Below are 14,241 nucleotides of genomic sequence, written 5' to 3'. Positions count from 1 at the left end.
ACATTGAGGATTCAGTGGTCCCTGGCTCATGAAATTTGTATTTCAGGGGAGGAAACAAGCAGCAAATGATCAAGATAATTTCAGATATGGTAAGCGTTAAATAAAAGAATAACACAGGCCACTATGTGAGAGAGAGATTCATTGAAGGATAGAAGTTAGGAACTAAGGTAAGGATTGCTGATTTAGACCTGGTGCTGGGGAGTCTCTCACTGAAGCAGTGTCTTTCAGCTGACACCTGAAAGACAGAAAACCTGGCTGGCAGGGGCATGCCTGACTGAGAAAAGAGCAGTCACAGGCCTAAGGAGGGAATGAGCTTGGTTGTACCAGGAACAAAAAGGTGGTGGGTGAAGTCGAAGCCTAGTGCGGATAAGGGTCTTGCATGGTGCAATCAGAGGTAGGCAAAAACTAGATCATGAAATGGCTTGAAGGAGTGTGAATTTTACTGTGAGTGCAACAGAAGCCAGTGGAGAGCTTGATCTGGTCACATGACCTATTTTGCATTTTTAAAAGAACCAGTCTGGCTGCTCTGTGGAGAACAGATTGTAGAGGAACAACACCAGAAGCAAGGAGACCTGTTGGCTGCTATCTGCCTGCCTAGGGGAGGGATAGCAATGGCTTGGACTACACTGGGAGCAGCAAAGAAGTTGAGAAGTGGACAAATGTGGGATAGATTTGTTTGAAATAGTGTAAATCTGCCCTGGTGTGGTGGCTCACACCTGTAATTCAGCACTTTGGGAGGCGAAGGCCAGCAGATCACCTGAGGTCCAGAGTTCAAGACCAGCCTGGTCAACATGGTGAAACCCCACCTCTACTAAAAATACAAAAATTAGCTGAGTGTGGTGGCAGGTGCCTGTAATCCCAGCTACTCGGGAGGCTGAGGCAGGAGAATCGCTTGAACCCAGGAGGTGAAGGTTGCAGTGAGCCGAGATCGTGCCACTGCACTTCAGCCTGGGCAACAACAGCAAAACGCCATCTCAAATAAATAAAATAAAATAAAATAAAATAAAATGGTGTAAATATTATCTGGCTCATAGGAGGAGTTTTAAAAATGGTAGTGGTTATTGCATTACTCCATTCTTAAACATGAATCTTGAAGGGATTCAGAGATTTGTTCTAGCTCACAGGACCAATACATTAAGCCAGGGCACCATACCCACTGCTACTAGGGACTGTTATGCTATCCACAAAATACTTTACCTGAGGTCTTTTTTCCTTCCAATCTTTTCTGCATGTAGCTGCCATTCTAGTCTTCCTCAAACATTGCTTTCATCATGTTTACCTTGCTGATAAGCACATTATGTGTATTCATGTGGTTACTGAGTAATTGCTATGAACTAGGCTCTATGGGTGAGGGGGGTTCACACACCTGAGATACGACTCTTGCCTCTAGGATTTTAGAATTTACCTGGGGAGACATGATTAACCCACATAAAACAATAGAGAGGGAGATAAAGAAGAGGCAGCATAATCAACAAAGCATTCATGGAGGAAATAGGTCTTATTCTACATCTTGAATGAGAGAGAATTGTAGCAAAGAGAAAGGCAAAAAGGTGCTGGGTGAGAAAAGGAGCAGAGACATAAAATATCCAATTTTAATGGTATAGAGAGGGGATTCACTCGAGGAGAGGAGAGCATCTATCTGCTTTGAGAAGCTGGGAAACAAAGTCGTAGGGTCAGGATGGTGCCTGACCGTGGATGTTCTCAAAAGTTAGGCACCAAGGATTTGGACTGGATTCAGCTGGATGTAAGAAGTTATTACAGACTTGGAAGCAAGATTAAGTCTCCGGGAAGGGGAGACTTAACTGGGACCAGAGATCATTTTCCCCTATAATTTCAAAGGTACTTATCATCTTTAGGTACTTATTAGGTGTTTAGCTTGTAACTCTTTCCACTGTTCAAATATATACCCAGTATGCATGTAGCCTATATGGAGCAGGCGCAGAGTAAATGTTTGATGATGATGAAAGACATGCGGAAGAAAGGTTAATTTGGCAACATCATAGACCTGAATTGAGACAGAGAAAGCCAGGAGGTAGGAAAGTCAATGAAGAAGTTGTTCCAGAAGTGTACCTGAGAAGGAAGGAATACAGAAGAGGCAGATACGGGAAAATACTCAGGAAGTATAATTAAAAGGAGCTGGGACTAATTTTAATAAAGAGTGGGTTAAAAATTAATTTAAGTTTTGAAGTCTAAATGTTCTGGAGGACCATGTCACTCAGGTAAGATGGAGGAACTCAGAGAGGGAATTCGTTAGAGGGAATAACATGGGGAATTTGGCTTTGGACAGGCATTTGCCGTGATAACAGAATATTCATTTAGAAACGGTCCAGGAAATTGGTTCAATGAGAATGAAGTGCCTATGAAGAGAGAGGACTGAAACTTGTTATAATTTCATTCACTTCAACAATATTTACAGAGGACCTAGATGTGCTAAGAACTATGAAAACATAGAATTAAAAGAAACAGGGAACTGGAAGAATATACATCTAGTAAAACAGTTACGGGAAAATGTACTTGCAAAAAAGGCATACAAAGTATAATGAGTAAGTGTCCAGTAAGGATAAAGCGCTGAGTAAGTGAATTAAGCAGCACCCATTTATCTGTTCAAATTCCTGCCAGAGTCAAAAGGTTGTGCTGAAGTAGAGTCCATGAAAACACCGCAGATGGCTCCTCCTGCTCAAGTTCCCCTGCTCTGCGTCCTGCTACAGTGGCCACAACTGTCTGGACCCAGGGTTGGCACACAAACAAACACAATAATCTTTTAGCCAGACATAAAGGCGGCCAGCCACCCATCAGGAAAATTGTGTCCCATAAAGGCCCTTCCCATTGAACAGTGAATGACAGACATGGCCAGATCTTCTCTCTTGGAATGCTTTCAATGTTAGTCACAGAGAGTGACCACTAGAAGCATAGATAGCAGTAGAAGCTGACACTACATGAAAAAGCAGTGAACAGATGGTGATTTATGAGAATGGCAAAATTACTAGAGTGATAGGCAATGGATACTTGTTAATGAAGGGATGAACAGGCCCGACAGCCTGCTGCTGGATCACAAGTGCAGTTGATTCCCGGACCGAACAGCAGCTCTCTGACTGATGACAGTGTTTTCTAAAGTGTCCTTATTGCCTTCAAGTAAATCCTCCGCATTTGCAGTGCTCGGAGGGTGTCCTAGCATTTTATACCTTTTCTAAGAGCCCAGGTAACTAACGTAAGGGTACTCCTGTTGTTCTGGCTTTAATTTTATCTGCAGAAGAGGGTTTCTTGTGAAAGAAAGGGTCAGTCCATGTGCACCTCTGTACGTGGCTACCTTCCCAGGACCGTCTAACAGTAGAGGGTAGAAACTTCAGTTTTAGCTTAGAGCAGGCCTGAAATCCCCACGCTTATACTTTTTATTTCCTCCCCCTTTTCCCATTGTGATCACAGTCTGGTTCAGTGTGCTTGTCCTTGGAGAGAGCAACAGAAGGAAGAGCCAGGGAGACTGTTCAAGGGAGCCACCAGGCTTGAGAAAGAAGAACCCCTGAAGACATTAGCAAGTGTGGGTGCCAAGAATTTGAATATCTACATCAGAGTTTCTCAATGTGCACACAGAGAACCACCAGTTTAGGATCATTTGATTTGCTGAAAGTGAAGATTACTGATCTACCTTAGACCAAATGAATAAAATATATGGGTGAGGGGCCTAGGAACTTGCATTTTTGATAAGCATGGCAGGTGATTCCTAAAGCATTTACCCTTGAGACCTCTATGTTAAGGAAAGAAAGAGAATGTTGCAAGGAGGTGGTGCTGGCTTCTAAGTACGTACCCAGGACTGAACGGCAGAAAGACCTGACATACCATATGTATAAATTGCTTTGGAAGTGAAAAGGAAAGAGAAAGTGTCTGAGATAAAACCGGAGTGTGGGGTGCATGGAACAAATGGTTGGATGCAGATTTGCTTTGCGAATCATGAGCCTAGATGATAACTGAGACCATGTGGATGGATAAGGTTTCTGCTAAGGCCAGAATTGTCATAATCAGCATAAAAGTGCTATATAAAGCTTTCCCCTCTTCAATATTATAGTCCTTTTAAGATGTATGGAACACCAACTATAGGAAGAACATCATATTCGCAGCTGCAAGAGGAAACAAGAACTTATCATGCACTTGATGTTGCACAAAATAAATCTGTGATTTATGCTTGAGTGACCACAAAATAGCATACACATAAGTGCAAATTCATTCATTTAAGAATTCCATGTGTCTATTATGTACGAGATAAGTATCTCTCGGCTGCATAGAATGTGGCTTATCAGAAGGTGACCTAAGTTTCAAAGCAGATTTGTTATTAAGATGAAGACAGAGATTGACAGTGGGTTTAAGACACTCTGTCTAAGTAAGGATTTAGAGTCACAGAGTTCATGGATTAGGATTTACAATCCACAGAGGGTCCATAGATTCACTCATTCAACATTGCATAAATATTTATTGAATGCCTTGTTGTGTCAGAGACTGTCTTAGGTGCTGGAAATTTAGCAGTAAATAAAACAGACCAAAACCCATGCCCTCATGGAGCTTACATTCTGGTGGGAGAGAGACAAGAAAACAAAATAGTGTATTATTGAAGGTGATGAGAGCTCTGGAGAAAAAGTAGGAAAAGAGATAGATCTGGGACAAGGGGGAAATTACAGTATCAAAGATGATCTTTTTAGGGAAGATCTCATTTTAAAAACACTTTAGAACAAAGATTTAAATGAGGTGCCAGACAGAGGGGTAGCAAGTGCGTATTCCCTGAGGAAGAAGCCTGCCTGGCATTTTCAAGGAACAGCCAGTAACCAATGTGCACCTACGGACAGTAGGATGAGAGTTCAGGGAAGTAAGAGGGTAGGGAATATCAAATAATTTAAAGCCATGTAGGATTTTTGAAAATAATTTTGCTTTTATGTCAAGTAGAATGAGGGCCACTGATGATCTGGGAGTAGAGTGACTATGATCTGACATGAAGGACACTCCACTTTTTAACGATGTGAACTTGGGCCCAGGTTTTAACCGCTAAATCTGTTTCTTCATTTGTAAAAAGTATTTTATCTCATAAGGTTGTCGTGATGATTAAATAAGATGATACTATACGTGCAAAAGATTTAGCTTGTACTTAACATAGAGTAGGCACATTTTCTACCCTTCCCTTTCACTTCTCTTTTCTGCCCCTTCCACCTGGCGCTAGCAGGGGGAGACTGGAATAAACCTTGCAGAATACAGCCCGTGCAAGAGTAGAAAAGATGACAGTTAATGTAAAGCCTTGGTTAACAGACATAATAGCTCGGATTTAAATTCAGCTTTATTGGTGGTTTATGATGTGGACTAGAGAAATGGAACTGAAAGTAGAGTCTTGGAGGAGGGGCGATCCTATCAGGTACAGGCGTTGGTTTTCCACCCCTCAATCCTCAAGTCTCCCAACGTACCTTTCTAGGTAGTTTATCAACACAGACTCCGGGTATGCTAGCATGTTTTAATTGCCCCATTGTTTAATATCTTTAACTCCACAAACGTTAACTGATTAATCTGTCTTCTAATTAATGTTTGAATGACTCTCCTCAGGTCTAAACTACCAAGGGCACCTCTACTTAAAAACAGTTGTCTTTTGTTTGTGATTTCAGGGGCCATGGGTATATGCGAAGTCCCTGTTTGGAGACCTTGTGATGGGTTCAAAATATCAAGAAAGATAGCAAAACATCACAAACCTCCTACCCGAGATTAGCGCTGAAAGGGTCTGTCGCGTTTGTTTGGGCCTGGGGCTAAATTCCCAGCCCGAGTGCTGAGGCTGATAATAATCGGGGCGGCGATCAGAAAGCCCCGGTGTGGGAAATCGTCCGCCCGGTCTCCCTAAGTACCCGAAGTCGCCTCCCACTTTTGGCGACCGCTTGTTTATTTACATGCAGTCAGTGATAGTAAATGGATGCGCGCCAGTATAGGCCGACCCCGAGGGTGGCTGGGCGCTCTTCGCAGCTTCTCTGTGGAGACCGGTCAGCGGGGCCGCTGGTGGCGTCCGCACAGCTCTCCGCGGTCGGGTCCCGCTCAGGGTCAGAATCCGCGGCTGCGGGGACCGCCTTGCGGCGAGACAGGGGGCGGGCCGCCGCGTGGGTCCGGCAGTCCCTCCTCCCGCCAAGGTGCCGCCCAGACTCGCTTTCCAGCCGGCCCGGCTCCCCACCCCAGACAGCCCCAGCCACCCCTTCCTCCGCCGGCCCGGCCCCCGCTCCTCCCCCGCCGGCCCGGCCCGGCCCCCTCCTTCTCCCCGCCGGCGCTCGCGGCCTCCCCCTCTTCCCTCTTCCCACACCGCCCTCAGCCGCTCCCTCTCGTACGCCCGTCTGAAGAGGAATCGAGCGCGGAACGCATCGATAGCTCTGCCCTCTGCGGCCGCCCGGCCCCGAACTCATCGGTGTGCTCGGAGCTCGATTTTCCTAGGCGGCGGCCGCGGCGGCGGAGGCAGCAGCGGCGGCGGCAGTGGCGGCGGCGACGGTGGCGGCGGCTCGGCCAGTACTCCCGGCCCCCGCCATTTCGGACTGGGAGCGAGCGCGGCGCAGGCACTGAAGGCGGCGGCGGGGCCAGAGGCTCAGCGGCTCCCAGGTGCGGGAGAGAGGTACGAGGCGGACCACCCCTCCTGGGCCCCTGCCCGGGTCCCGACCCTCTTTGCCGGCGCCGGGCGGGGCCGGCGGCGAGTGAATGAATTAGGGGTCCCGGGAGGGGCGGGCGCGGGGCCGGGGCGGGCGGGGTGGGGGGGCTCTGCAAGGGGAGGCGCGTGGACGCGGCGGCGCGGGGAGTGAGGAATGGGCGGTGCGGGGCTGAGGAGGGTGAGGCTGGAGGCGGTCGCCGCTTGTGCTGCTTCCTGGACGGGGAACCCCTTCCTTCCTCCTCCCCGAGAGCCGCGGCTGGAGGCTGCTGGGGAGAAACTCGGGCCGGGCCGGCTGCCCCTCGGGGCGGTGGGGTGCGGTGGAGGTTACTCCCGCTGCGCCCCGGCCTCCCCTCCCCCTCTCCCCGCTCCCGCACCTCTTGCCTCCCTTCCCAGCACTCGGCTGCCTCGGTCCAGCCTTCCCTGCTGCATTTGGCATCTCTAGGACGAAGGTATAAACTTCTCCCTCGAGCGCAGGATGGACGGATAGTGGTCCTTTTCCGTGTGTAGGGGATGTGTGAGTAAGAGGCGAGGTCACGTTTTGGAAGAGCATAGGAAAGTGCTTAGAGACCACTGTTGGAGGTTATTGTGTTTGAAAAAAAAATGCATCTGCCTCCGAGTTCCTGACTGCTCCCCTCCCCCATGTATGGGCTGTGACATTGCTGTGGCCACAAAGGAGGAGGTGGAGGTAGAGATGGTGGAAGAACAGGTGGCCAACACCCTACACTTAGAACCTGTGACCTACAGTGAAAAGGAAAAAGTTAATCCCAGAAGGTCTGTTTTGCTTGGTCAAGTTAAACCCGAAGAAAACCCGCAGAGCAGAAGCAAGGCTTTTTTCTTGCTAGTTGAGTGTAGACAGCAATAGCAAAAATAGTACTTGAAGTTTAATTTACCTGTTCTTGTCCTTTCCCTTATTTCTTATGTATTACTCTCATCCCTTATTTCTTCTATAATATCCTCATTTTGCAGATGTGTTCTACATCTCACGAGTTATTACAGTACTCCAAAACAGCACTTACATGATTTTTTTACATGATTGTTTAAACTTACAGAGGAATTGTAGCAATCCACCAGCTAACCGCCTGAAATAGACTTAAACATGTGCATCTCCTTTTTTATTTTTTATTTTTTTGAGATGTAGTCTCGCTCTGTCGCCCAGGCTGGAGTGTAATGGCGTGGTCTCGGCCCACTGAAACCTCCGCCTCCAGGGTTCAAGCGATTCTCCTGCCTCAGCCTCCTGAGTAGCTGGGACTACAGGTGCACGCCACCATGCCCAGCTAATTTTTGTATTTTTAGTTGAGAAGGGGTTTCACCATGTTGGCCAGGATGGTCTCCATCTGCTCTGTTGCCCAGGCTGGAGTGCAGTGGCGCCGTCTCGGCTCACTGCCACCTTCGCCTCCTGGGTTCAAGCAATCCTTCTGCTGCAGCCTCCCGAATAACTGGGATTATAGGTGTCTGCCACCATGCCCGGCTAATGTTTTGTATTTTTCATAGAGACAGGGGTTTCACCATGTTGTCCAGGCTGGTCTCGAACTCCTGACCTCGTGATCCGCTCGCCTCGGCCTCCCAAAGTGCCTTATGCATCTTCTAGCTGAAGTCTAAGCCTTCTTAAATCTTGAGCTTTATCAAAACAGAAAGGTTTTCTAAATGTTATACAATATGTACGTTATGTTTACAATAGAAAGCATTTAAAAACAAAGTGATAAAGGGGAAAGGTCTATTTGTAATTATCAGCTCAGAATTAACCATATAACTGGTGTCACTGAAGTGACTAAGGTCCAAAATGCTGACTCCTACATGTGATAAGACTACAGATATCAGATATGGTTGCTAACATTAGTTTACTTTGAGACTGTAGCCATCCACAGTATACTTGCTTTTAAGAGATGGTGGATGGTAATTCAGTTTTATGACAAATAAAAATGAATTTTCTTCCATAACAAAATTGTTGGATTTGAGTCCAGTCCACTCCTTACTAGCTTTTCTAACTCTGGGTAAGGGAGCTCCTCCCAGCCCATGATCTTCATTTGATAAGACTCCTTTGGAGCCCAGTTCTCTCTAGTGGATTTAAATGTGACTTGGTTTTAAAAATCTCATTCAAAGAATTTTTTTTTTTTCTGGAAACAACCACTGCATAAACAAGTAAACCAGAAGATATATGTGGCTGTGAATTCGTACATATACACAAACTCGATAATCCAGTGTCTGTCCACAGTATTTACTAGGCTAGTAAACTTTTTGGCCTTAAGGACCCCTCTACACTCTTTTTTTTTTGAGAGAGAGAGAGTCTCACTCTGTCACCCAGGCCAGAATGCAGTGGCACTATCTCGGCTCACTACTACCTCCGACTCCCAGGCTCAAGCGATTCTCCCGCCTCAGCCTCCCGTGTAGCCGGGATTACAGGCTCCCGTCACCGGGCTAATTTTTGTGTTTTTAGGTACGGAATTTCACCATGTTGGCCAGGCTGGTCTCGACTTCCTGACCTCAGGTGATCCGCCCGCCTAAGCCTGCCACAGTGTTGGGATTACAGGCGTGAGCCGCCATCCTGGGCCTTAGAAATTATTAGAAATTATTGAAATTATTAGAAATTTCATCCTGGGCCTTAGAAATTCAATTTCATCCTGGGCCTTAGAAATTATTAGAAATCTTAGAAATTATTGAAGGGGCCGGGCAAATTGGCTCTTGCTTGTAATCCCTGAGGCAGGAGGATCGCTTGAGGCTGGGAGTTGGAGACCAGCGTGCTCAACGTAGTGAGACCTTGTTATTAAAGAAAAAAAAATTGAGAATTAAAAAAATCTTTGATTTGTGTAGGATTTATTAATATTTACCATATTGGAAATTAAAACAATTTTTAAAAAATGTATTAATTCATTTAAAAATAGAAATAATAAGCCCATTTACTTGGTAACATGAATGAAATATTTTATGAAAAATAACTTTTCCAAAAGAAAACCAAAACTTAGAAGAGTGTATTGTTTCACACTTTGGTAAATCTCTTTAATGATGTGGCTTAATAGAAGATATGGATTCTTATATCTGCATCTGCATTCAATCTATTATGATCACACATCTGGAAAACTTGTGAAAGAATGGGAGTGAAAAGGGTAAAGGACATCTTAATGTTATTATGAAAACAGTTTTGACCTCTTGCACACCAGAAAAGTCTTAGTAACCTGAGGGGTTCCTAGACCACCTTTTGAGAACGATTTTAGGCTATGCAAACTGGTTGCGGGGAGGTTGGGGTAGGCAGAGAGCTAGAGGATATATTTTAGTGTAATTCTCATTCATTCCTAATTGCTTTGGCCTACATTTGAAATAAAGCATGGAGGCAAATAGGATAAGATACATGTTTGTAGTGGTTGTTAACTGACCCTAGACAAGCAGCCAGTAAGTCTAGGTAGAACAGAGTAAGGCGGGGAGCTATACTGTGATTGTGTGTGACACAATTTTTCTAGCCTGTGGTGCTTTTTGAGGCAGGACTTAGGAGTAAGGTTAGTATGTTATCGTTTGGAAAACCAAATTATTATTTTTGGTCTTCAGTAAATAGGATACGGTGTATATTTAGTGGTTTTTTTCTTTTTTCTTTTTTTGAGACGGAGTCTTGCTGTGTCGCCCAGGCTGGAGTGCAGTGGCGTGATCTTGGCTCACTGCAAGCTCTGCTCCTGAGTTCACACCATTCTCCTGCCTCAGCCTCCCGAGTAGCTGAGACTACAGGCGCCTGCCACCACGCCTGGCTGATTTTTTTGTGTTTTTAGTAGAGACGGCATTTCACTGTGTTAGCCAGGATGGTCTTGATCTCCTGACCTTGTGATCCACCCACCTCGGCCTCCCAAAGTACTGGGATTACAGGCGTGAGCCGCAACACCCGGCCTATTTAGTGTTTATCTACAATACATGCACATTCATTAATTTGGAGCTACTCATCCATAATAAATAATTGTGCATTTACTGCCGTTTTTTCCTGCATTTCTCTCCTTATTTGTAATTATGTGTTACATGAGGGAAAGGAGATGAAATTAAACATTCATATTATTTCAAAAAATTTGAAGCAACTGACTAGAAAATATGTTTTATTTTCTGTGTGGTGCTTGTTATACAAGTTGTCAGTATTCATGCACCTGTGGGGAGACAGTGTAGGAAAAGCAAAGAGTAACAGTCATGTGGATTACTGAGACATATTCACTTGCATCTCTTAACAACTGTTTTACTAAAAACAGTGTTTATCTCTAATCATTTTGTTTGTTTGTTTGTTTTGAGGCGGAGTCTTACTCTGTCACCCAATCTGGAGTGCAGTGGCTCCATCTCAGCTAACTGCAACCTCCGCCTTCCGGGTTCAAGCGATTCTCCTTCCTCAGCCTCCTGAGTAGCTGGGACTACAGGAGAGCGCCACCACGCCTGACTAATTTTTGTATTTTTGGTGGAGATGGGGTTTCACCATATTGGCCAGGCTGGTGTTGAACTCCTGGCCTCAGGTGATCCACCTGCCTTGGCCTCCGAAAGTGCTGGGATTACAGGCATGAGCCACTGCACCTGGCTTTCTAATCTTTCTTTTTGTGTGCAGCAGTGATACAAGATTATATATTGTGATTGATGATCACATCACCTGGACTGAATAGTTAATTCGGAGTTCTCTTAGTTTTTACCTTTATTTTCCCCAGAGATTTTTTTTTTTTTTGAGACGGAGTCTTGCTCTGTCACCAGAATGGAGTGCAGTGGCGCGATCTCAGCTCCACTGCAACCTCCGATTCCTATTTTCCCCAGAGATATTTCACACATTAAAATGTCATCAAATATTGTTCTTCTGCCTCAGTGTTTAAATTTTTATTTCCCCATGACACAATCCAACTTTGATACTCATTCTTCCAACCCTCAGCTGATTCTTACTGTTAATACTTATCCAAGGGAGCTACTGCCACGATGCTTTAAAAGTTTTTCTGTAGCTGTTGCATAGTGACTTCTAACTCTTAGAGGTGGGGGTTCACTTGGAAAACTAACAATAGGAGTGGAGATAGCTGTCAGCAACTTTTGTGAGGGTGTGTCTACAGGGTGTAGAGGACTGTTCTAGACACTTGCATGAGTGAAGTCATGATCCTTTGAGAGCCTTTAGCCGCTGCAGAACAGCAGTGTGGCTGTTTAGATACAACAACTTCAATTTAAAGATAAAAGAACTATCTATGTAGCAGTTATGTATTTTTCTTAAACGTTGATGGAGGAGTTTGTAAATGAAGTACAGTTCATTAGAATACACATCTGTAGTCAACTGGAATTTTCAGGATTGAATTTTGTAAGGTATTTTGAAATAACTTTTCGTATAAAGGTGAGTTTGTATTAAAAGGTACTGATGGAGTATTTGATAGTGTATTAACCTCATATGTGACATGTTCTAATTTAGTCACATTTTCATTATTTTTATTATAAGGCCTGCTGAAAAATGACTGAATATAAACTTGTGGTAGTTGGAGCTGGTGGCGTAGGCAAGAGTGCCTTGACGATACAGCTAATTCAGAATCATTTTGTGGACGAATATGATCCAACAATAGAGGTAAATCTTGTTTTAATATTATGCATATCACTGGTGTAGGACCATTCTTTGATACAAATAAAGGTTTCTCTGACCATTTTCATGAGTACTTATTACAAGATAATTATACTGAAAATTACTTTTAAGTTTTCTGAAATGTACCTTGGGTTTCAAGTTATATGTAACCATTAATATGAGAGCTTTCCTTTCCTTGGGAGTATGTCAAAGTCCATGATGTTCACTGTTTGTGCATTTTGACTGGAAGTATATTTCAGAGTTTTGTGAGAGGGTAGAAATTTGTGTCCTATCTGTACCTAAAAGGCAATCTTTTTAATGTAACTTTTATTTTTATGGGTTTCTTGGTATTATGACATCATATGTAAAGGTTAGATTTAATTGTATTAGTGAAATGTAATTGATGATTTTTTTGAACTTCATTAGCAGTATTTTCCTATCTTCTCAACATTAGAGAACCTACAACTACCTGATAAATTTTTAAAAATGAATTCTTTGCCTAAGGTGTGATTTATATAAATATACTATTACCAACTTTGCTTTGTTGTCATTTTTAAATTTACTTAAGGAAATGCTAGAATTAAAAAAAAAAATTCCTTGACTAAATTTAAATTATTATGTTTTGAGGATTATTTTCAGCTTTTTTTAGTTTAATGAAAATTAACCAAAGTAAAGGCCAGCAGCAGAATAAGTAAAGCCCTGTAAGAGACCTTGAGAGGTCAGGTAGTAGAATTTCCTTCCATCCCAAGCAGATGAGGATTTATTTAATCTCAAAGACCTGCAGGAGGGGACATTCCCCAACTGTCCTTGTTAACCCATTTTCAGAACATACTTATTAGCATATTTCACACGTAATTTGAATCTTCATGTTAAATTTAACATCAGTGGAGATGGAAAATAAGCATATCACCTTGTCTGTGAAATATCCCTATATTGTCAGATTATTTCTGAGGCTTCTTTACCCTTGGTTAAGCAGTCCTAATCCTTTAGCATTTATTCTACATCTGATGTACTAGTTTAAAAAAATTGGCTCTGAAAAATTTCTGAGGACTTTCTTCAAGTCCCAAGCTGTGAAATCTAGAACAGGTCGAAGTGCCCTATTGAGGTACTGTACTGTGTAATGTCTTGAAGAAACACTTTGCACTGAGGCAAGTTCTGAGGGCATTGGTGGCCTTGGGAAGATGTTTATGCAGTTTAGAACCTGGAGAATTGATTAGATAACTAATCGTAGGGAAATGTCACGTATTTTTGGTACTATAAAAAAGTGAAGAAATAATGCCTATTTGCAAAGAATTGATTTAAGCATAGAAACAACTTTATTTGGCTTCCAATTTTAAGAATTTACAACAGTAAAGGGGAACAGTCTAACTGAAGTAGACTGCCTATGCATAGTCTCTGTATATTTACTTTTGACAAGTTAATTCAATGTGTACTACAGTTTTGTTTGTTTCTTTGAGGAGGTTTGAATAGTGCACCCATTTCAATCTGTATTGCAAATTCAGGGTTACTTGGCAGACTCTATATTTAAATCAGATGTAAAAGGAAGTTTTAATAGAATTCACTTTATGCATGAAAGTTTTCCTGGGATTTTGGAAGGTAGTTTTACTGGAAATGCTGTCCGTCTTCCCTGAAAATCTGAGAAATTCCATTACACTTTGTTTCCAATCAGAGGTCGTGAATGCTATGTGAGTGTATATAGCATGACGTCATGAATATGATAAAGTGGGTTAGGACACCTTTTGCTAACGATTGTTAAAATGCAATATCAGTCTTGAAGAAATAAAGCTAACAGTTAAGACTTTATTTGTGGGGAAGGTTGAAAAAGTTTATAAACTTAAACCCATAACTCTGATTATGATTTCTGCCAAACCAGAAGACTTGACTGTGGGAAGCGTTGATTACCTGTGAACTTTGAAACTGACAGTCCCTGACGTAGTTTAGTCACCTGGGAAAAGGTATCTGAGATTCTCTCTTATCTCCCAAGTTACAATAAGTCTCTGAGGGAACTGACACGTTACGTTAAATTCTTGGTGTAAACTGTAAGAGAGGCAAGAGGACTTAG

General features: G+C 43.4%; 1 protein-coding gene across 5 annotated transcripts in view; it reads left to right on the top strand.

The window, feature by feature from the left end:
- Nucleotides 1-6,288: 6,288 nt before the first annotated feature.
- The window catches only part of KRAS (KRAS proto-oncogene, GTPase), a 49,593-nt gene continuing 41,640 nt past the window's right edge, over nucleotides 6,289-14,241 (top strand). For 3 of the 5 annotated variants that reach the window (XM_023209055.2, XM_023209056.2, XM_023209053.2), the window contains exons 1-2: nucleotides 6,289-6,613; nucleotides 12,063-12,185. In XM_023209055.2, coding sequence (XP_023064823.1) covers nucleotides 12,075-12,185 — 111 coding nt within the window. In that variant the 5' untranslated portion in view covers nucleotides 6,289-6,613; nucleotides 12,063-12,074. The remainder of the gene's footprint in view (nucleotides 6,614-12,062; nucleotides 12,186-14,241) is intronic. The other 2 variants (XM_031936290.1, XM_023209054.2) reach the window with 1 other exon arrangement.

Source organism: Piliocolobus tephrosceles, chromosome 10 (genome assembly GCF_002776525.5).
Source record: "Piliocolobus tephrosceles isolate RC106 chromosome 10, ASM277652v3, whole genome shotgun sequence".
Classification (NCBI taxonomy): Eukaryota; Metazoa; Chordata; class Mammalia; order Primates; family Cercopithecidae; genus Piliocolobus; species Piliocolobus tephrosceles.
The sequence above is the reverse complement of the archived record's forward strand: the minus strand, read 5'-3'. Positions and strand labels throughout refer to the sequence as shown.